The 23,674-nt window shown below is 39.4% G+C and overlaps 1 protein-coding gene across 14 annotated transcripts in view; it reads right to left on the bottom strand.

The window, feature by feature from the left end:
* Positions 1 to 23,674, bottom strand: part of GRIP1 (glutamate receptor interacting protein 1) — an 808,853-nt gene that overhangs the window by 4,136 nt on the left and 781,043 nt on the right. For 11 of the 14 annotated variants that reach the window (XM_056798430.1, XM_056798415.1, XM_056798416.1 and 8 more), the window contains one exon: positions 2,605 to 2,751. In XM_056798430.1, the coding sequence (XP_056654408.1) occupies positions 2,605 to 2,751 (147 nt within the window). Of the gene's footprint in view, positions 1 to 2,604; positions 2,752 to 13,934; positions 14,220 to 15,648; positions 19,031 to 23,674 lie in introns of those variants that run through there. The other 3 variants (XM_056798426.1, XM_056798420.1, XM_056798423.1) reach the window with 2 other exon arrangements.

Here is a 23,674-nt window from a genome sequence, read left to right on the forward strand (position 1 = left end):
ATTCTGCCCTGAACTCACTTATCATTCTGAACCTTTATACGGTTTGGTTCTCTCCCCCTACACTTAGAATGTTGCCCCGTTCTTTTACTAGCTTTTTAAAAGTTCTTGTTAGGTGAAATGTATAGGAAAACTTGCTGAGTCCCCTTGGCTGCTGATGCTTCTTTCATCCCTAAATTACCTTTTATTTACTTCTTTTGTGTTGTCTCCCCCCTCATAAACTATAATCCTACTCCTAGGATTGACCACTTTTTGGTTTCCAACACCTTGTACCTGATAAAGGTTTCTTAAATTGAGCCATTGGGGTGAAAGTAATACAGTAGGCTATAGTGAAGAAGAGGATATATCACTTTTTTTTCCAAAGTGGTTGAGAAGGGAATATAGTATAGAAGTTTTAGGACAGTTTTTTAAACCCTTACCTTCTGCTATGAACTGATACTAAGTATAACGGTTAGGTAGTTGGAGTTAAATGACTTGCCCAGGGTCACTAAGCTAGGAAGTGTGAAGTCCTATTTAAACCCAGGAACTCCTTTCTCCAGATTGGCTCTCTAGCCACTGAGCCACCTAACTCCCTCTAGGACAGACATTCTTAACCTTTTTTTGTCTTGGTGAAGCCCAGAGAACCTTTCTCAGAATAATGTTTTCCAATGCATAAAATAAAATGCATACTATTTCAAAGGAAACCAATTATTTGTAAATATAGTTATCAAAATAATGATTTTTAAAAAACAAGTTCATAGAACCGAGGTTGACAGTAGAGAAGATGGCAGTAGAGAGAAGGATGAAAACGAAAAGAAAAGGCGTGATGATTGATGTTATCCTAGCAGAAATAGGAATGGGTAGATTTGTCTTGGAAAGGAGCAAGGACATCTCTTTCTCAGAACTGAGAATATGAAGAGAGCTAATTTGGCCTGGGTGATCATCTTAGAATGAAGTCAACAGTGGTGATATAGGAAGTTTGAGGTTAGAAAAAGTTTGAAATGGTTCCTGTGGAGATTGAAATAGTTGAACTATTATGGCATTATATTCTTAGTCACTTGGATGATCTTAGGGGTCCTTGGCAGCATCCAAAAGTGCTTTGTGAGTATTTAAGAGATGTTGAGAAAGGAAGTCTCCTTTCGATGATATCGGGGAAACTTCTGAGAAAAGCTTTGCAAAAAACAGCACTTTGGGTTATATGTGGCCAAGATGCAGGACAAAATGGTGCCAGAGGGGATGCTAGAGAATCTGAAATAAGATGATATATACACTGTGCATTTGGGTTGGGAATTGTCCAGGGTGATAGATTTGTCCATATTATTCAATTATCTGGAAAAGCATATATGGAAAAGGTATTTGTTTTAGAGTTTATCTATATTGAGTATAAGCAGGCAGAAGCCTAGGGCAAGGTCAATGTGAAATAACTGACCCATTGATAAAAGAAGTTTGGGAGTATTTCCATGGCAATGCATTCATATCAGATTTCCAGGAATAGAAAGTCCTAGGGATTATAATCTAGAATTCATTCTAGAATAGGGTATTACATTTATATTGAACTCCATCACATTAATAGGAGGCTCTATTTTTTAATGCTAGTGATTATTTTGTTATCCATTCATAGGTTTGGGGAGTATCATTAGGTCAGTGCTGTCATTTTAAAAGGGGAGTTACTCCTTAAAGGAGAGGAAGGAATACACTGTCAGTAAACCATTATCTGGACCTTCTGGGACTTGGTGGAACTGACCAGGCTAGGTCCTTGAATAGAAAGTTACCCAGGTGAAAATACCTATTGCAAAAGTAGGGCCATTTACCCTAGGGTTTGAAGTGAAACTGAGAGCTCTGGGTAAGGTTTTTTTTTTTTTTTCCAGATAATTTGGGGGAGTGACTTCAAATTAGAAACATCCAGGCTGGCTTAGAGAATGACAGCTTATTAGCAGGATGAGGGATCCTGCAGACTTCCTCTTTATAAATTAGGCATAATTGCAGCTACCTTGAATATGATGGGCCTTTGGGAAATATTGAAAGTATTCAGTTGATCCAGGAAGAAGGGAAATTTGGGTTCCATATCACTAGACCATTGCTCTTACCTGCCCAGTTCCAAAAGTTCAACTCTAATCTAGCTTGCTTCTCTGGAATGTGTAATTCTTAGGAGTCAAAAGTCTTGTGAAATGAATAAATTCCACTGAATATTTTTTAAAGGGCATAAGTCTTTACTGAGATAGATCGTATTACAGAAGGCACTAATATTATTCTTGTACTTTTCTTCTTTAAAATAATTTTTTTACAGTAGAATAAGTTATTGGCATCCAGTACTTTCACCTTCCTCTTGACATTAGGAGATCACCTTGTAAAGTCAGATTTTGAGATTGTGACAAAATGATGCAAGAGTCATGGTGATGAAGGTTTGGAGAGAAGATCTGGTTGGAAGGATTCAGAACATTTAGATCTGCAAGGGGCCTTAGACAAGGGGAAAAGAACAGAGCTGAAAAGTTCTCATCAGTGGTATCATCTTCTATCAGGCAATTAGATCTCCACTCTCAGCTCCTAAATATGCCCATTTGGTCTTTTAAAGTTAATTATATGTGCCACATTAGACATGCATGGTTGAAATTGCACATTTGGCTTTACCTGTAAGAGCCTGTCATATGGCTTTAAGCCACCTAGGTCTCCTGGTCCAGTGGGACGAATATTTTTAACATATACTCCTTTTTCCAGCAATCCATCTGATACGCTGAACCCAAAGTCTTCCATGTCACAGTCCTTGTACAAGGTTACCTGTAAAAATGTTACACTGTAAAAATAATTTCCTAGAACAAGTCGTTGCTTCCAAAGCTTCAAAAACACAAAGAACCTTCTTTAAATTATTCTTAATGATGTTTAGTACAATTAGAAAGCTCTCTTTTCTCTCAGAGAACAACCCACTATGGAGTTCAGAATATTTTTGGTTGGGTACCAAAAAACTTTATTTCTTCTTTTCCAGAAAAAATATCCAGAGGTTAGCTATATCCAACTTAAAAATTTAGTCACCTGCTTAATGGGTTGATTTTTACCTTTCTCTCAAAAAAGCCTGTTTTATTTTTAACAATTTTAACCATCACCAAAACTGCTCAAGATTTCAGAAGAAGGAGTAGAATCTTATACAAACCATTAGCATTCAGTAAAGTAGTTCTAAATGAAGAGACACATAAACAAGTCTTGCCAAATGTGTTTTTAAAGGAGTCCAAACTGAAGCATTCCCTCCAGCGCAAGATACTGCTCTTAAAACCAAGCATCTTTGTCAAAAGTGATGACATAAAACAAAACAAAACAAACAAAAAAAAAAACCTTCTCTTTATCTCCCTATGCCTAATGTGGGGCCAGTTACAAGTTTATTATATTTCTCATCCCATATTTGTTTGTATTACTCTGGGGTACAGAATCAGAACATTCACTGACTTTTTTGGAGTGAAATTCAGAAGATCTCAGGACTGGAAGTGCAGTCCTCGAAAGTCCAACTTAAATGTGAACAGGGATAGATCGATCCTCTGTTAGGTCCCTGATTGTCATTTGTCCTATGCTTGAACATGCCCAGTGATGGGGAATTCACTGAGATCTAACTGTTAGGATATTTCCCCTTACACTGGAAAAATCTTTCTTTCTACAACTTCCATCCATTGTGGTTAGCTCTGCTTTTTGAAGCCAAGTTAAAACAAATCTAACTGGTCCATGTGACTGGCCCTTTTATTGTTGAGATCTACATTAGAACTTCACCCCTTTCCAACAAGCCTTTTTCTAAACTAAACATCTAAAGTTCCTTTGGCCTCACTGATCCTTTCATTGAGCACCCTTAATCTAACCAGGAAGGATCGTGGTGTGTGTGTGTATAGACAGACACACTCACAACTCACTCTCCACCAAATGTCAATTTTATCCAAAGGCAAAGGAGGGATGGATTTGGAAGATCCAAATGGATCCTGACACTGCTTCTGATCTTTTTTCTATAGGCCCCATTTCCCCCCTCTGCTTTCTGTTTTGACCACACATTTCTCTCTATATTATGTCATATGGTGATCTCAGCAACTTGCATGAATTTAATTATCTATGCTGATGATTCTCATATCTCATTCATCTCTTTTCTGACTTCCAGTCTCATCTCAAACTGCCTTTTTGACAGCTTGAATTAGATGTCCAGTAGGTATCTTCAACAGATTCAACACTGAACGCATTATCTTTCCCCCTAATCCCTCCTCTTTGCCAAAATTCCCATTTCTATTGAGGGCACCACACTTGTCCCAGGCTTACAACCTAGGTGTCATCCTCTCTTCCCCTCCTTCCTCTTTGATTTCACCTTTTCAACATCTCTCATATATGCCCCTTCTCTTCTTTGATTTGGCACCACTCTGATAAAGACTCTTTTCATTCCATGCCTAGAGTATTGCACAAACCTACTGATGGGTTGGGCTGCCACAATTATCTCTCCAATCCATCTTCTATTCAACCACCAGTGATGTTTCCACCATTTTACTTCATGTTCAATAAACTCCAATGACTCCCCATCTCCTCCAGGATCAAACACAAAATCCTTTGGTGTTCAAAGTCCTTTATAACTTTATAACCACCCCACACCCTCTACCTTTCTAGTATTCTTAATCTCCACTCCCCACCCTACCACCTCCTCTTTGATTCAGGAACATTGACCTCCGTGCTGTTCCATGAACAAGATACTTTAGCTTCTGACTGGGCAGTTTCATTGCCCACCTCTGTTTTCTTTCTCATCTCTGCTTCATTGCATTCCCTTAGGTCCCAACTAAATTCCCTCCTTCTATAGGAAGCTTTTTTCAAACTCTTAAGCCTAGATCCTTCACTCTATCATTCATCCTACATATGTGTATATAAAACAAGCTTGTCTTTATACATATAGATATACTTTATATATATTTGTTTGATTTTTATCTCCATTAGATTGTGATCTCCTTGAGGGCAGGAACTACCTTTTGACTTTCTGTGTATTCCCATATTTTAGCTCAGTGCCTGAAACTTAGGAGATGCTTAATAAGCTTATTGACTAACAAGGTAGCAGGGATGTTAGGAGTCCTCTGACCTGGTTTGATGAGAGCGATTACATTTATTTTCTTGAGAGACAGTAAATAAACAGCAGCTCTCACTTGTGTCATAGCTTCTGAGCTATGACAGTCTATCAAAGGTTGAGCCAAGTCTCTTTGATGTAGTAGCCATAAGGAAGAAGTTGAAGCTATCTGTTCAGTGATGATAATGGTTTTCTTACACTATCTTTTTATCACCTGTCCTCATTCATTCTAAGGTACCATTTGGTTCACCATCTTCCATTTTGCCAGACAAGAAGACATTAGTTTTGTGTGCTATCCTAGATTATTGAAGGGAAGGAGAAGTTTTAGAGTTTTGTTTTTCCAATTTCATTTCTCAAGACTAAGAGGAATAGCTTCCCTCTAAGGAACATCAGCTTCCATTGCATTCCGAATTCATTTACAAACATGGTAAACTGGGACAAGGGAAGCAGCTGCAGCCTTGCAGGGGACTGAGGCAGCTGTGGTGAGGAAAGAAAAGGCCAGCTGCTTCCCATACTGTTTCCTGCTGCTTTCTGGCAATGGTGAGAAGCAGAATCCTTTTGAAATGAATGTTGAACAACCTCTTTGCTAGTGAATCAGTGGTAGGCTGGATTCTTGGCTGCATGGGAGGATGCCAGCTTTCCAGTTTTGAGGGATGGATAGCAACTGAACAATATTATGCATGTTCAAGATTGATGGTAGCTTTTCTTTTTAAACTTATATGCAAGGACCTTCAAACATCATGAGTAAGCTAATTATGACAATAGCATCTTGGGTTCTTGAATTTTTTTTTGAAAAATATTTTGACAAGTTCATAATTTACTTCTCTTGGTTTCATTTTAGGCATTTAAAAATATTTTTCAGAGAAGGAATTCAGGACAGAAAAAAGGTTTAGAACTCCTCTAATGCCTACCATCAATGATACATAAGTCCAATGTCACCAGAGAGGATTCTGGGAGACTCATGGTAGCACTAATGAGAGTTTGTGGGTGATGGTGACTGTGTGGGAATTTGGACACATCTCCCAAACTCTATATTAGGTTGTATGTATAGTATATGCATCCAAGACATTACAGAGAATATTTCAAGATTTATCACAGTGGCTGACAATTCCTCACTTCTGATGATTTCCTTGGTACAAACGACACTTTGAAAAGAGAACTAAATTGCCAATAATTATGAAGACTTGGACAAAGAACTGAAGACCACCAAGACACAAGGTGTGTTTTCTTAACTATTAACCACTGAAGGAAAAGAAATGTACAAGAGAAAAGTTAATTTGGCTTAGACGGTTGCGTTTGAGAATGGGATTTGGATTTCTGGACTGTGGTTTCCAAGAGAGATGACAGGTTCCTTACCAGAGGAGGAATACATCTGACAAAGGCTAGTAAAAACCATAATTGCCAAGCGCCTTACAAATGTAATCAATGGTGCTTTAAACCAAAAAGGATGGCAATCATACGTGCATATGCAACTATACAACTAGGTCTCAGTATAAACAATTATTCCCCTAAAGTTTCCATATTATTCAAATTTACATGGCCTATTTCCTTTAGGCTGGAAGCAATTGCCCTTATTTTACATAATTCCAAATAATATGAATTTGAATTCATGTGACCACTTGGGGAGGCTTCCTTAGTCACACTGAGTAGGACCTAGCTGTATTACCTGAGGTAGATACTATAGATAGTCGCTTCAAAACCAGGAGAATAGTTGCTGAAATGAATGTATTTACAAAATACAAAATCCTTAAAAGGTTCAAAAGCATAACCCATGGCTTCAAATGGGTGTCTGTATAAACAAGAGAAACTGAAGTTCCTACACTAGTGGCCAATTTGGCGGTATGAAATCCATGATGTGGTTCTGGCTGGGAATGCCTTTTTCAGAAGAAAAAGAATAATTATAGTATCACTGTATATTATAGAGGAACACTCATGTAAGTAACTAGAAGGGGGAAGTATGGTGGAGAGATACAAGTGATTTTGTGATTGGAGTATACTACAAATGGACAGAAAGAGAAATGAGGAATTTGGGAAACTGCATATACTTGGGCACATGCATGACTTAGGAGTGATGGAAGATTTTATGCAGAAGTATCTTAGAAGTTTGCTCTTTGCTAATAACTTTTTTACTTAAGTAATAATAATTTTAACCATCCAAAAGCAGAAGACCCAACAAGGGAATGTTCTATTCTGAATCTGATTCTCATTAACAGTATAGGAAATGGGGGGCAGCTGCGTAGCTCAGTGGATTGAGAAAAGGGATGGGAGGTCCTAGGTTCAAATCTGGCTTCAGACACTTCCTAGCTGGGTGACCCTGGGCAAATCACTTGACCCCTGTTGCCTAGCCCTTACCATCCTTCTGCCTTGGAACCAATACACAATATTGATTCTAAGATGGAAAGTAAGGGTTTTATTAAAAAAAAAACAAAACAAACCAAAAAAAAACATTGTAGGAAATGGTTTGTTGGCATAGAAATAGTGGGAAGTTGGGGAAGAAGTAAGACTAGACGTTACTAGAGTTTGTGATAAGAGTTCTAGAAGAAATTCAGTTATAGTCTGATTTGCACTCTAGATTTTGGGAAAGCAGGTTTCCAGGGATCTCAGGAAAGAATCATTGTGAATTCACATAGATTATTAAAATGAAATGGCAAGAAGAAGAGAGCAAGGCTGGGTGAAAGTGGATAAAGTATTTAGTGGTATTAAAAAAGTCAGGGAATGCTAAAGCCCAGAATAATTGGCACACAAGTTTCCTGAAGCTAAGGACACACAAACACACACAAAAAAGTATTTTCTTTCAGCTATATTGGAAGAAAAAGGAAGATTAGAGAAAGAATAGGAACTTTGTCTTGAGTGGATAACTGACAATGGAGAGAAGGTAGAGTTCCCTGATTCTTGTTCTTTTTCTGTGAAAAACAACACCCTCTTCACCAGAAATAACTCAGCAAAAATGACGTAACAGAGAGTTGATACTCAAGATAAATAAGGAAAGAGCCAAAGAGCACCTTGCTGCCCTTGATGAATTAAAGTCCTTGTCTCCAGTGAACTCAGGCCTTGAAAAACTTGGTCAGAGTGACTGCTGAACCACTCTTGGTGATACCTGAAAAATCACAGAAAACAGGCAAGCCTGATGGTACCATAAGATTTGAGAAGGGCAAATGTCCTAATTTTAAAAACAAGAAGAGAGAAGGGAGTCTCTAAACCAATTGGATTAATATTTTTAAGGACGGGAACAATTCTGAAATGAATCACTAAAGAAATAGTGGATAAGGAAGTGTGGATTCTAGACAATGACCATGCCATGCCCAATTAACCTTATTTCCTTTTCTGATAGGATTACTAATGAAGCAGATAAAGGAAATGCTATGGGTTCAGATTACTTAGTTTTTGATACAATTTCTCATATTTCTTTTTACTTTCCAAGAGACAATGTGCAGTTGACAGTAACAAGACAAAATGAGGGAGAAAGTGAGCCAAGAAAAAAGATGTGGGCTCTATTTTCAAAGAAGGATTAGTATGATGTCAAAGCGCAGCTAAGTTCAATATGTTGCAGAAGACGCTGGCCAGCAGGACTCAAGGAAATTGTCTTGATGTTCTCCAACGTAATGTTTTTGAAGAGAACCCTGTTGATCTATAGGAAGATGAGGCTGGTTTTAATAAGTTTAACTTGATCACAAAAGATATTCAGAGAACTGAATCTTATCCAGTAACAGATGTGTTCTGTGCTCTAAAAAAAAAAAGGTTAGACCGTGATTGAAACTCATTGATGTCAATGATTACCTGCTTTGCCTTTTTGGCAGATTCATACGACCTCTCAGCAACAATAAATTCATCAAATTTGCAAGAAGAGAGTGGAAATCATGATCCAGAAGGTATAGATAAATGACTTAAAAGATATCAATAAAATGATTCCAGACTTTATTAGAAAAGATATAGTCCCTAGCAGGGTGACCCTAGGCAAGTCACTTGACCTCACTTGCCTATTATCAATTCTAGGGCAGAAGGTAAAGGTTTAAAAAAAAAGGGAATAGATGTAGTCAATGGACTGACAAGTGAGCATGCACAGTGGACACAATCCTGACTGCCAAGGGATCTTCTCTGTCCTGACTGATTCCATCCATTCTTACCCTTTACTCTCCTGTCTTATCTAGTGGTCTGTTAAGTTTAGTCTTTTTGTCAAACCTGGGACTCCTCCCGAACAATTTCCTCTCACCTCTAGGATCAAATCAATAGGAATCTTTCGGTGAAATTTTCAAAGCCCTTTGCAGCGTAGTCAGTAATCACTTTCCATTCTCATTTGAGATCATGGCCCGTCCTATACACTGTGATCCATGATGGATCTCTGGCTCCTCTGATTCTCAAACACAGGTGATACAGCAGAGAAGAGTGCTAGAGCAGGAGTCAGGAAGCCCCGAGTTCAAATCTAGCCACAGACACTAATAGTGAGAGTCAGTCCCTTAACCTTTATGTGCTTAGTTTTTCTAGCTGCAAAAATCAAGATAACAACACAGAGAGCTCCCAAGGCTGTTGTAAGGATCAAATGAGGTCATGTTTTAAAATAGTGCTTACCCAGTGACTGGCACAGAGAATGTCCTTAATTAAATGTTTATTATTTGCTGAGCTTAGGGTGAGACTAAGTGTAGAGTAGCTGTTTAATAGAATTGAATAGTGCACTTGCCTGATTTGACACAAGCTGGTTTATGAGCTTATTTTTGAACCACTCCTACATGCTACAAAGAAGATTTGACCCCAAAGAGAAAAAATCTCTACTGAAAACAAATCCTAATCTGAGAAAACCTTAAAATGCAAAATGCTAAACCTGATTTGAATCAGCAATGTCCCTTTCCCCAGAGGAAACAGGCTTTTTTCCTGACTGTGAAACTACATGTGGACTGTCTGTCCTCTGGTAGATTCAGAGCTTGCCTTCTAATTGGAGCACACTGCTGGTATTTAGGTGGGAAAGTGGATAAAGTGTAGGACCAGCAATCAGGGACATCCGAGTTTAAATCCCACTTCAGACTACTGGTTGGGTGGCCCTGGGCGAGGCAGCCTCAAGTTTCTTCATCTGTAAAATGGGGAAATTACAGCATATACCTCATAGGGTTGTTGTGAGGTTCAAGTTCGATAACAATGAAGTATTTTGTAAACTTTAGAGCACAGGGACCCAAGTGCTTGTTATTACTATTTCTGGAGTAGGGAACCTGTTAGAGACTGAGAATCAGAAACCCAGTTGTACTGTTTAAGCATCTCTGATTCACAGTTTGAAGAAATTTCACCTAGAAAAATGGATGTTTTAAAGTTGAATGGGGGGGGGGGGGCGCATCTAAATGGCTCAGTGGATTGAGAGCCAGACCCAGAGATGGGAGGTCCTAGGTTCAAATTTGACCTCAGACACTTCCCAGCTGTGTGACCCTGGGCAAGTCACTTGACCCCCATTGCCTAGCCCTTACCACTCTTCTGCCTTGGAGCCAATACACAGTACTGATTCTAAGACAGAAGGTGAGGGTTAAAAAAAGGTGACGTTTAGTAAGTGACCGATAATTGCATAGAGAATGAGATGAAAGGTTCACATGCCCCATCAGCATTGCATTAGGATGTCAACCAGGGAGAAATAAATGAAAGGCTTTTTGTTTAGGACAGCCTTATGTCCACCTTGGTATTTCCTCTCTTTGTAAAGCTCAGCTCAAGTGCTGGGTAGCTCTGGCCCAGTTATCCTGAGAATGGAACCACAGTATTGTAGATTGGGAGCTCAGAGATCTAGTTTAATCCCACCCACTTTCAAGAGGGGGAAACTGAGGTCCGGATAATTTAAATGGCTTGCCTAAAGTCAGCCACGTAGGAAATATTAGAGATAGAACCTAGGTCCTCTCATTCTGGAGGCTGTACTCTTTTCACTGTTTTCCCCTAGGAATATAAGCTTGGGAGAAGGTAAACTTCTTGAAAGCAGGGGCTGCTTCATTTTTGTCTTTATATCCCCTCCAATTTGTTCAAAATTGTCCTAGATGCTAGGATTACAGAGAAAATGAAACAATTCCTGCCACGAAGGAGTTTGCATTCTAGTTTGCAGATTCGATTATTAAATTCCAAAGCATCAAAGTAACTTTCTCAAAGATCAAAAGCTAACTAATGTACAAGTCTGTGTCTACTGTATCATATGCATTAGTAGCGCTCAGGTGTATCTGAATACTTACAGAAATGGGGCCCAAACTGTACACTAGAGAAGACTACTTCTGCTTGGAATATTCTAACTCCCAATTTCCTTCACCAGTTTTAGGAATTTCCCCCCCTTAAATAAGTATACAGAATTCAACAGAGAAAACACTGGAAAAGTCACAGGACCAGAGAGAAAGAACAGGAGCAAACTTGTCCTCAAACACATTTGAATGTGAATCCATCATATACAGAAACATATAGGAATATAGGAAGTATTCAGGAAAGGCTGTCACTGAACACAGGGTAGCGAGGGGAATGGGGCAGAGTTACGTCAGTTCCTACTGCCATATGCCTGACTGCTCCCCTCTAATCTCTTTCATTTAGGAAAGAAATTGGAAAAAGCAAATCTGGGTTTCTGCGCCATTCTGGGCTTAGTGTAGACAGTGTTAGTTTTCTCAGTCACACAACTGGAAGAGCTGTGGTTTAATATTAAAAACTTGTCTTTTCAGACTATCCAAAGGAGAGTGCCATTGCTCTGATATCTAAAGGATCACTCTTGTTAAGTATAAATACTCCAATAAGTAAATAAATAATGTCCTGGCAAATAGCGGTTACTAATTTATACTCAATTTGGTTACAAATGTATCAATTTTCAAATTCTTATAGATAATTACAATTTGAATAAAATATTCAGTTAATACCACTAGCAGGAATCAGATTGACAATAAATAAAATTTGGTTCACATTTATGATGAAACATATTTACCAAGGACTTGGTAAAGAGATGATTTTTTTAGATGTTTTAGATAAAAATAAAATAGAAGCAAACAAGTTTAGTATTCTAGTAATTTGGGGAAATATCTTCTCTGAATTGTAGAATATTTGAAAAATGAAATTCTTTGTTATTATCAAGTAAGTATAGAAATCCAATGGCTAAGAATGTCTTGCCAAGTAGGAGGCATGATGGGTCTGCCTTCATGGTAGATAGGAATCATTTATAATTATTCAGTAGTTATCTATAGTGCTAATACATGCCAACAAAGTAGGCAATAATTTATAAAATACTTACATATTCTTTGTTTGCTTTTTTCTTATTTACTTTGTTAATCTGCTTATCAAACGGTTTCTTTCATAATGCCAAGCTCTTTATCTCCGGTGCTCAAATGATCAAAAGTTCAAATATAGTGGCATGTAAATGATGAATATGGTTTCACTGAAATTACCAAAATAATCACTGTTGAGGCTACTTGTTTTCCTTTTTGTTTAACAACTTGCATGACCATTAATCACTAAGTGAAATTTCCCGTAATTTCACCATATCTTTTCTCCTTCCTTTTCTGTTTGACCCCAACCCTCATTTCTAGCCCTAGAGGTGGGGAAGATGGATATATGGCATCCTCGGAGTTTAATTCTAGGCACAATGTTACAATTTTTAATTAGGTTCTAGAGTACTAATCGCATTAATCTCTATTCAATTGAATAAATATTTACCCATGACGGTATGGTGCAAGTTGCTATAGAAAGTGGAACAAAAACCCAGACTGCAAAGAGCTTAGAATCTAGGCAGGCATATATGAAAGGCAGAAAGGAGGTCCAGTAGAAAGTAGAAAAAATGCTAAAATCAGAATCAGGAGACCTGGACTTGAATTCAGACTCTGATACTTACTAGTTCTTTGGCTTTTGGGTCCAAGAGGTCAAAATGATTTTCATAACAACATTAAGATGTTATTTACCTATTAAGGTACCCTTTCCAACTATATATCTATATTAGATCTGATTTTCATATTTCATGCAAAACAAAATAATAGACTGAAAGCAGAAATGAGAATTCAACTATTTTCTATCAAGCCACATTAAAATTTGCAAAATTGTGTAAAACAATGCCATTCTCACTAAATTTGTTTTCGAAAGTTATTTTTCATAAAATGTCATTTAGCAAAAGTATATTAATACTATTTTAGGTGAATGAGTATTTAAAAACTTTTCAGTTTTAATATCTAATATTGCAAATATTGATATAGTCCACATAAACCTTGAGATTATGGAACCCAAGCCTCTCATTTTACAGCTAAGAAAACATCCCTAGAGATAAAGTAATAAGGAGGTAGATTGGATTTGAATTTGGGTCTTCCACCTCCAAAAAAAAAATGAGGCAGACAGATTAAGTGACTTTCCCAGGGTCGCACAGCTAGGAATGTCTGAATTTGAACTCAGATCTTCTCGGCTACAGATTCAAAACCATTCATTATGCTACCTAGCTCCCTCATCATGAAACATGGCTGGAAAACTATTCCTACCCTCCTCTTACTGATAAGGGAACTGAAGCTCCTAGGTTGAATGATATCCCATTGGTGACACAACTAGTAAGTACAGGCACTGGAATTTGAACACAGATCTGACTCCCAGGCAGTGATCTGTCCATTACACTATACTCCTTACGTAAATCAAAGTTATATATATATATGTGTGTGTGTGTGTGTGTGTGTGTGTGTGTGTGTGTGTGTGTATGTGTGTTTTTTAAATTTTTACTTTGTGTCTTGGAACCAAGAGTGATAAAGACTAGGCAAGTGAGCTTAAGAGACTTGTCCAGGGTCACACAGCTAGGAAGTATCTGAAGTCATATTTGAACCCAGGTCCTTCCAGTCCTAGGCCTGGCTCTCAATACCCTGAGCCACCCAGATGCCCCTGAAATACTTTTTAAAATATTCCTATAATAAGAGAAATAAACCAAAGAGCCATGGAGGATTGGGACATATTCCTTTATCTACTGACAAACAGAAACACGGACATCTCACCAGGCTAAACGATAAGCCCCAATACGAGTGTGTACAGTGGCACAGTGTTTTCTCATGGCTAGTCTAGTTGGAATTAAAACAAAAAGAAATGAAGCTCATGTTCATCTCGGAAACAGAAGTAAACGAAATGAACCAAGGGCACAGGAGGCTCCACATTGAGGATTTTTGGAAATTTGAAAAAGGGAAGACAGAAGCAATCAGAGAATTAATAGCTGGAATCATACGCTCCTTATCTGCAAAGAGAGAAAGAATTTGTGATAAGCTACAGTGAAATTACAGTGTTAAACAATGCCAAGGCCTCAAATAATGCGTAGCTATTTCTCACCTTTCTCTAACTAGGAATTTAGGAAATCCCATAGTTCTGTGGGTTTAAAAAAACCCTTACCCTCCGTCTTAGGATCAATATTAAGGCAGAAAAGCATTAAGGGCTAGGCAATGGGGGTTTATAAGTACTTGTTGATTGATTCCTCAAATACAGTGGTCTCTGAAGGGAATCACCCAAGAAACAGGGCAATCCACTGTCTCCCTTATCCATTTCATGAGTGACACCTGAACATCACGTCTTCGTACCTTCTTTTTCCTTTTTAATGGAAAAAAAAAGGAGGCAAGATTTCTAGAGGACTTGGTGACTTATTAACATCCTTGTTTTATAGAGAAGGAAGGAGCAGCGAGGTGGTACAGTGGAGAGAGGGCTGGGCATTTTCCCGAGTTCAAATCTGGTCTTGGATACTTCCTAGTTGTATAACCCTGGGCAAGTCATTTAACCCTGTTGGCCTCAGTTTCTTCACTTGCAAAATGAGCCAGAGAAGGAAACAGTAAATCACTCCAGTATCTTTGCCAAGAAAACCCCAAATGGGGTCATGAATGTAAGAATTAAATGTAGTCTTCTCAGGGTGGAGTACAGCAGGATGACCACCTCCATTCTAGGCACTATTCTGGGAACAATGTCTTAAGACTGCAAGAACTTCTGGAGCCGCCATGTTGTATTCTAGATTGGCAATGAGCCTGTAGTCTATTAACATGCCCAGTTATCTTTTATATGAATTAATAGCAACATTTCCCACCATCTTGAACTTACAGTTGATAGTTGTTTTGAGCTCAAAGACTGAACAACATAGATGAGAAAACTCAAACAGATGGGGTTAAATGACTTGCCCAGAGACACAGAGCTGGATTTGAACTCAGGTTTCCCTAACTCTAGGCCCAGCACTCTCTCTACTTTGTTACCTACAAGCCTCAACTTTGTGTTCAATTTAATTGTGACATATCCCTAATAGGTCTTTCCATTTTCAAAAGCCTAAGATATCTTGTATGTTATTGGTAAGGGAAAAACAACAGAAGTACTAGAGCTAGTCCATGTTGTCTCCACTTTTGTATATTCCCATGGCTTAGAGGATAAAGAAGTGGCCTCAGAGCTGGGAAGACCTGGTTTGAGTACTTCCTCTAATACACAATGTTCTTTCTAGCCATAGCAAGTCACTTCCTTGCTTTTGCTTAGGCACTTTAAGACTACAATTTGGAGAAAGGACAAAGACCTATATTGGTACAATTTTTTTGCACAGGGAATTTTTTCTATTATGTTAATGGAAGGGCAGATGCAGAGTCCCTCCCTGTCCTCCCACTGCCCTCCCCAACCTCCCTGTGAAAAAAGAAAAAAAAAACTTCCACGCATGCAGCTCAGTGTATTGCACATAATTGACACTTGCATATTTGTTAAAAAACTTTGTCATTAAGTCGTTAGTCATGTCTGACTGTGTCCCCATTTGGGATTTTCTTGGCAAAGATATGTGTGGTTTGCTATATCCTTGTCCAACTTATTTTACAGATGAAGAAACTGAGGCCAGTGGAGTTAAGTGACTTCCTCAGGGTCATATCCCTAGTAAGTGACTGAGACCAGATTTGAACTTGGAAAGAGTCTTCCTGACTCCCCAGAGCTGAACCCTCTATCTATTGTATTACTTAGTTGCTCACTATTACCACCTAGCTTCACCCAACAACAGAATAAGTAGAGATAGTTGGAGATGGAGATGTTGGGTTATCGGGGAAGAAAAGGGATGAGAGGAAGGAATTGAAAAAGTAATGAGAGTGGATAAGGGAACAATGGGAGAAGGGCAGAGAATCACAGAATTGAGAAGGGAGCTCTCAGGGCCCCTAATTAAATCATTGCTTGCCTCCCCTCTTCAAACTGGAATACTTCTATTGCCACCTTTGACAAGCATCTGTCTAGCCTCAGTGTGAAAAGGAGGTTTTTTTATTCCACTTTTGTGGAATTCTGATTGTCAGGAAGCTTTTCCTAAAATGAAGCTGAAATCTGTTGCCTCTCTATTTTTTAGCCATTTCCTTTATTCCGTTTGGTCTAAACCTAATCTCTCCTACACTCTCTTCCAATTTTCCCAGCAGTTTTTGTCAAATAATGGATTTTTGTCCCCAAAGCTGGGCTCTTTGGGTTTATCAAACACTATCTTGCTGAGGACAGGTCTATTCCATTGATCCTCCCTCTGTCTCTTAGCCAGTACCATGTTCTTTTGATGACCACTGCTTTATAGTACAGTTTAAGGTCTGGTACTGCTCTATTCCGCCATTTTGGAGCTCACAACTAATGTAATCCCTCTTCTGCATGAGGACCCTTCAAATACTGGGAGACACCAGTTTCCCTTCCCCATTCAAACTCCTTTATCCCAAGTCTTTTTCCTCAGACTAAAATACCCCTGGTTCCTTTAGTCAATGATCCTTAAATGGCATGGTTTGGAGGGGCCTCATCATCCTAATCATATTTGTCTGTTGACATTTTCCTCTGTCAGTGTTCTGAATGTATAGCACCCCAGAGAAGAAAGTATGAATTTAGACATCATCTCAGGGTAGGGTATAGCAGGACTACCATCTCCTTCGTTCTGGACACTATTTTTCTAGGAATCCTAATCCTAAGATCACAGGAACCTCTCTGATTGCCATATTGTATTCTAGCCTGACAAAGAACCTGTAGTTCACTAAAATGGCCAGTTACCTTTCACATGTATTAATATCAGCAACATTTCCCACCATCTTGAACTTTCGTTGCTTTGTTTTGAGCCCATGTTTTAGACTTTATTCAAATCAATATTATTAGATATGGCCCATTCTCCTAACCTAGAGGTTAGCACGCCAGGAGGGCTGTTTTTGAAATGATGTGAGCTAAGAATGGTTTTTATACACTGAAACATAATAGTAAAAACCATTCTTTTCCCACAAGCCCATTTGGTCTATGGGCTCCCATCGTTTGCTGATCCAAGGATCTAATGCACTGGGATCTATTTGGATCCTGATTTTATTTCCCAGATTTGTTTCATCTATAACTTCTGTTTCATTGAAGTTATAATCCGAATCATTGATAAAAATGTTGAAAATGACAGGACCAAGGACAGGTAGGTGGTTCTCCAGGTAATTAGTCAAAAAGCATTTACTATGAGTCTTTTTAAAAAGCTAAGGATAAAAGACCTCTTTCTAGGTTGACAGAGAATATGGGCTGGTACACTCCTTGATGGGGAAAGAGTAGTAACTAACACACAAGGGATCAACCTGAAATTGCTTTTCTAAAGTGGTGGTCCTGATTTGGGCTAAATCATTATATCCGACTCTCAAACGGTCTTCCTTCTGACCAATGGCAAAGAGCTGCAGACTTGGCTAGGGTCAGGACTGCAAAATTATTTTCCCCCTAAAAGGATGCAATCCATGACCCTAGCTGCACCAGTATGGTGTTCTGAGTTAACCATTCATTCTTCGCTTAGAATGTACCTGCCACGTGCAAGAGCCACCGATAGGATGGCAGCAGGGTGGTACTGAAAGTACTCAGGAAAGCTATGAACTATGGCTCCATAGCTCAGCAGAAATTCTCAGCTGGAGAAACCCTGGTTTTCATTGTGAGGGTCAATGAATGAATTCTAACAGCAAACATTCTCCACTGTTAGATGCACACATTTAGCAACGTGATAGAGGCAAAGCTGCCCTTTTTCTCACTGAAAATCGTCTTCACTAATAACCTTGCCTCAGGAAAGGTTAATTTACAATGAATGCCCTCTCTTCCTTTCATCCACTTCTAGTCTGTAGCTTTGTCTTTTTTAAACACAGACATCTGAGTGAATTATGCAGACAAAGTTATTTCTTTAAAAAAAGATGCTGTCCACAGATTCAAGAACTGGGTCCCCTTCTGGGACACCCTCAATCGATCAATCCATCTGAGCTGTGACAAAAATGCCCACGATCATCATGCACTTTTTAGGTCTGCATTTTTTTTTTCTGGGGATCAAATACAAAGAAAATGAAGTGGTCTGGGAATGTATTCATTTCCATCATGGGAGGTGTAGGGAATGAACAAGAGAATTAGCGATTCCATTTCAGTCAATCTGAACATCCCCTGTTGAAGATGGATGTAGCCTCCCAAATCACCCATGATGCTCTCTCTTAGGTATTCCAAATTGATCAGCAATCACCATTTCCAGGGACAGGCATAGTGGTTAGACAGTTAGCCTCAAAACCTGAAAGACCTGGGTTCAAATCTCACCTCTGAAACATTTACTGGGTGTCTCAGTATTCTATGCAACCTCTCAAGGCTTTGGGGTGCAGGGAAGACGTCAACCTGCATTGGAAGGGGGAACTCCCTATACCAGTGAGAGCCTGAGTCCGGTCCCTCTCCCTATCTTCCTACGCCGTAGGTCTCCAGCTTTAACACCCAGCATGTTAAAACTCAATTATCCTCATTTTTGGTGAAAGCTTTTCAAAGAAGAATAGGAAGGAGACTGTTCATACTGTTGGTATTGGAAGAATCTTTTCACAAAAAGAATCCCGCCACTTCGCTTTGGAGCACGTAACTTGTTATTTTTTTTATCTGGTGGGAGAGATGTTGTGAGAGACAGGACGGGCTCCATTCCCTCTGGGTTGGGTGAGAGCACAGGTGAGGGGCAGCCTTCTGGGGCACCCTTCTGGACTATGCAGAATGCTCTTTGCTTTGGTACGCTGTTTTCTGTTTGTTCGCCTCTGTCATGTAGCCATCGGGGACACCTATTGTAGTCTGAAAGAGGGTTTTCCAATCAGTGCACTAGAACATTTTATGTCCAATGCAGACCTAATCTGAGAGTCCAAACAAAATAGTCATTCAAGGGGATTTAAGGCCTTTAAGCTTAAGCCTCACAAAAAAAGAAACACATTAACCCAGTGGCCTAGACCTCTGATGCTTAAATCTAGACCTCTAAAGCAAGCATCTCACAGAGGATCTTGCTTTCCCCCATTACTAAAAAAAGAAAAGGTCTAGAAATGAAACACAGACTGAGGAAGGCTGACAAGGGCTGCCTCTATTCTTGGTACTTATTTTGATTGTTTAAAAAATCCTTTCTTAAAAATCCCAGGCAGGGGGCAGCTAGTGGTAGCTCAGTGGATTGAGAGCCAGCCCTACAGATGGGAGGTCCTGGGTTCAAATGTGGCCTCAGACTTCCCATCTGTGTGATCCTGGGCAAGTCACTTGACCCCCATTGCCTAGCCCTTACCACTCTTCTGCCTTGGAACCAATACACAGTATTAATTCCAAGGTGGAAGGTAAGAGTTAAAAAAAAAAATCCCCAACAGAAGAGTAATAAGAGGGTAAGTGACTTGCTCAGGGTCACACAGCTACAAAGTGTCTGAGGGCTGATTTGAATCCGGGTTCTCCAGATGGCAGAACTGGCACTCTATCCATTGAACCTCCTGGTTGCCCCTCTTAATTGCTATTCTTAACCCAATCCCTCAATAAACTGAATAATTAATCTCCAGCCTGTTAGAGGATTAAACTGTAGAAGAGGGTCTTGACTTTCAGTTCCTAAAAAAAGAAGAAAGTGGGATTGTTACTGATTGTACTAGATTTAAGTACCCAACCCCCCAGTCCTAATAAAAGCATTATCTGTAGAGAAGATTGTTCGTACCCTCTAAAGCAAGGGATGCTTAACTTGAGGTCTTTGAATTTGTAACCCTCAATTTTATTTTATGCATTTACAAATATTATTGTAAGGGGGGAATCATAGGTTTTAGATGGCCAAAGGGTTCCATCAGACAAAAAAAGTAAAGCACTTACATTCTAAAGAATGGGGACTGGACCTACCATTTCACTGGCAGAGGGGAGCTTCCCAAGTGATAAAGGTCTCTACCAAGGAAGAGGTGGGCTCCTAAGGCGACCTCCAGTCCTTTGAGCCCCCAGTTATTTTCCAGGCCAACCAGTACTTAACTGTACTCAACCCCTTCCCCATCTCGACCCCTTGGTGAGCCATTTCATGTCCATGCCATCCTTTTGTCTTGAATCCTTTGGTCCTTATCGTGTCCCCAATCTTGCCCTACCAAGACTTAGATGGCGTCTGCTCCCACCTTCTGCTGCCTTCGCTACTCACACATACATGCTTATGAATGAAACTGGAGAAAATCATGACACCATGCTGACTGGGCCCCCTAACAATGTAACCTCAACTGGGTTCTGACTGGCAACGCAATCTTTTTGCACCTCCCTGATTCACTATCTCGTGGCCACAATAGCTCTTCCAAAAATTTCCTCCTTCTTTAAACCTCCAATGGCTCCTCCTCCCGCTGCTCAGTTCTCTCAACTGAGAACGTTGCCTCATAATTTACTGAAAAAATGGTCAGTTGCTCAGTTTCCCATCTCCTTTATTTCCCATCACCCAAATGCTTCCCTAGTATCAGTGCTAAGACAAAAGAGAGACAAGGGCTAGGTAATTAGGGGTAAGTAAATAACTGAGGGTCACAGCGTGGAAGTATCAGAGGCAAGATTTGAACATGGACCCTCCCAACTTCCGGACTAGCACTGTGCTATAGAGCTTCTCTCTCTTACTTGTCTTTGATCTTTGAACCTACAAATGTGCCCAAGTCTCCCTCAATCGGTCTAGCCCCTCTCCCTGTCCTTCCATATCTCCTCTGGTTTGTGGCTTAATTCCTTGAGAAAGCTGTCTGCATTCGTGAGTTTCCATTTTCTTTTAAAATTCATACCTTCTGTCTTCTGACTCCTGGTCCAGCGATCTGTCCTTTACACTATATTGCTTGTGTAGATCAATGTTGAGACTGAAATAGTTTTTGAAAACTCTTAACCTCCTTAGAATTAATACTAAGTATTGGTTCCAAGGCAGAAGAGGGCTAAGGGCTAGGAGATGGAGGTCAAATGACTTGCCCAGACCACAACGCTAGGAAGTCTTTGAGGCCATATTTGAACCCAGAACCTCCCCTCTCCAGTCCACTGAGCCACTTACCTGCCCTTCTTTCATTCTCTTTTCAACTCTTCAATCTACCTTTTAACCTCTTCATTAATTTTGAGATTTTTGTTTGAAAAAGATTTTTTTCAGAAACATTAACTTCTCTCTCCAGTCACTTAAATCTAATCTCTTAAATCCAATGAGACTTTTCTGAGTCCTCAGCCTTCTTGACCTCTCTGTACCCTCCCATGTACTCGATCACTCTTTTCCATAATACCTTCTTCTCTCTAGATTTCGGTGACACTATTCTAAACAATGTCAACAAGCATATGAGCACTGAGTTCTCCTCCTAGCTCTCTGCATGATCTTGTGTCCCTGAGAACTTGGTCCCGGACCCTCTTCTCTTCTTCTATCTGACTTGGTGAACAGAATACCCATCAACTGTCATCACTTCATTTATTGTCTCTGTGCTGACAATACTCTGTTTATCTAACCCTATCCTGCCCTCTAGACTTGCCTGTCCAACTACATATGAGTCATTTCAAATTAGATGTCCTGTCCAAAACTGAGCCCATTCTTTTTGCCCCCCAAATTCCCCTGCTTCTCAACTTCTCTGTTGTTTATCAGGAGCATCACCATCTTCTCAGCCATTCAGACTCACCATGTTACTCCTCACTCTCCTTCACCTCCCACATCCAATTAGTGGTCGTCTTGTTATTTCTACGGATACCCCCTTTTCTTCTCTGACACTGACACCACCCCAGAAAAGGCTTTTATCACCTCACACCTAGATTACTGCAGTAACTTGAGGACTGGTCTCCTTGTCTCAAGGATTCTGCCACTCAGCTGTCCATTGATCTTTCAAAAACAGATCTGATCATTTCATGCTCCCATTCAATAAACTTGTGGCTCCCTATTGCCTCCAGGATTAAATACAGCAGTTTGTGTTTGGCATTCAAAACTCTTCACAACAGTGTTCCTCCATACTTTCATTGTCTTCCTATACTTTACCTCACAAATTTACCCTACAGTCCAATGACACTGGCCTCCATGCTGTTTCTTGCATAAATCATTCCAGCTTTCAATTCTGGGTGTTTTTTTTTACTGGATTTTCTTCCTTCTCATCTCCATATTCTAGCTTTCTTAGAATTCCAGCCCAAATCCCATCTTCTGTGAGAAGCCTTTCTCCATTTCCCTTAATGCCAGTACCTTCCATTTACTGATTATTTTCAATTTATCTTGTACATGCTTTGTTTGTATGGAGTTGTTTTCATGTTGTCTCTCCAATCAGGGTGTGAGCTCTTGGAGATCAGAGGCTCTCTTTTGTCTTCATATCCCCAGTGATTTGCACAATGCCAGGCCTATATATAATAGGTTCTTATTGACTAATCAGTTCAGATTGGCAACTTCTCTGAAACTCATATTCTTAGAGAATTGTCTAGAGTGCAGAGAAGTTAAATGACTTCCACCAGGATGTGTCAGAGGCAAGACTCAAACCCTCTCCCCCTATGCCAGGTTGCTTCTCTATTCTGAGACTCCACAAAATACAACAATTAGATAAAATACTTGTTTTTAGATGAGGAAAAGGACTCTTTTTTTTTTTAAGACTAGGAAATTAACACTGGGAAAAACCTCAGAACATTACTGAGTCCAAACTCCTCATTTTAAAGAAACTGCATGGACAAGGTGACTTGGTCAGTGAGCCAAATTCAGTATTATTTCCACAACATCTTTTTTTTTCGGTCTGTAGATTCTTCCTGAGTGTATTCAACTTAAGCTGGCTTCCCCAGAAGGTAAGGAACAGAGAACAAAGGTCTGGACTCTATAATCAGAAAGGTCTTAAAGCAATATTGTTCAGTGCTCTCCTTCTGTTATTACATTAAAATGACAGGTTATAGTTTCCTTGATGGATTCAAAGTGGTCCATAGCATCATCAAACACATCCTGAATGACATTCAATCTAGACAAAGCTCAAGACTTTTTATTTATGTTCCATGTTCAAGGGACCTTCATTTCTCCCAACACTGTGTTACCTATTCATGATTTCCTAGCAGAAAGCACAATTTTCCCTCAACTCAAGATCCAGATACCAAATAAGCCACTGATTATATTGAGTTTAAGCATCCTTCTCTCTCCAACCTGCCTTTCTAAAATCATTTCACGTTATTCCCCAACCACTCTTTACATTCCAGCCAAATAGCTTCCATCGCCATTCTCCAGACACGACATACCAAATCCAAACGTTGTGCAAAGAGAACACAGCAAAGGCTGTGTCCCATAGCCTGAATGTGCTCCTTCTTTACCTCATTCTAGTGGAATCTCAAGCTTCTTTCAAGGTTCAGCTCATGTGATATCTCTTACATATTCCATCTATATATTAAAATCTTCTCCCTTCCCAAACTATTATACACACATGATAATTATATGTAACATAAAAATCTATAATTTTTATACAAATTAGAATATATAAAATAGGATTTTATATAGAAATA

Source organism: Monodelphis domestica, chromosome 5 (assembly GCF_027887165.1).
Source record: "Monodelphis domestica isolate mMonDom1 chromosome 5, mMonDom1.pri, whole genome shotgun sequence".
Lineage (NCBI taxonomy): Eukaryota > Metazoa > Chordata > Mammalia > Didelphimorphia > Didelphidae > Monodelphis > Monodelphis domestica.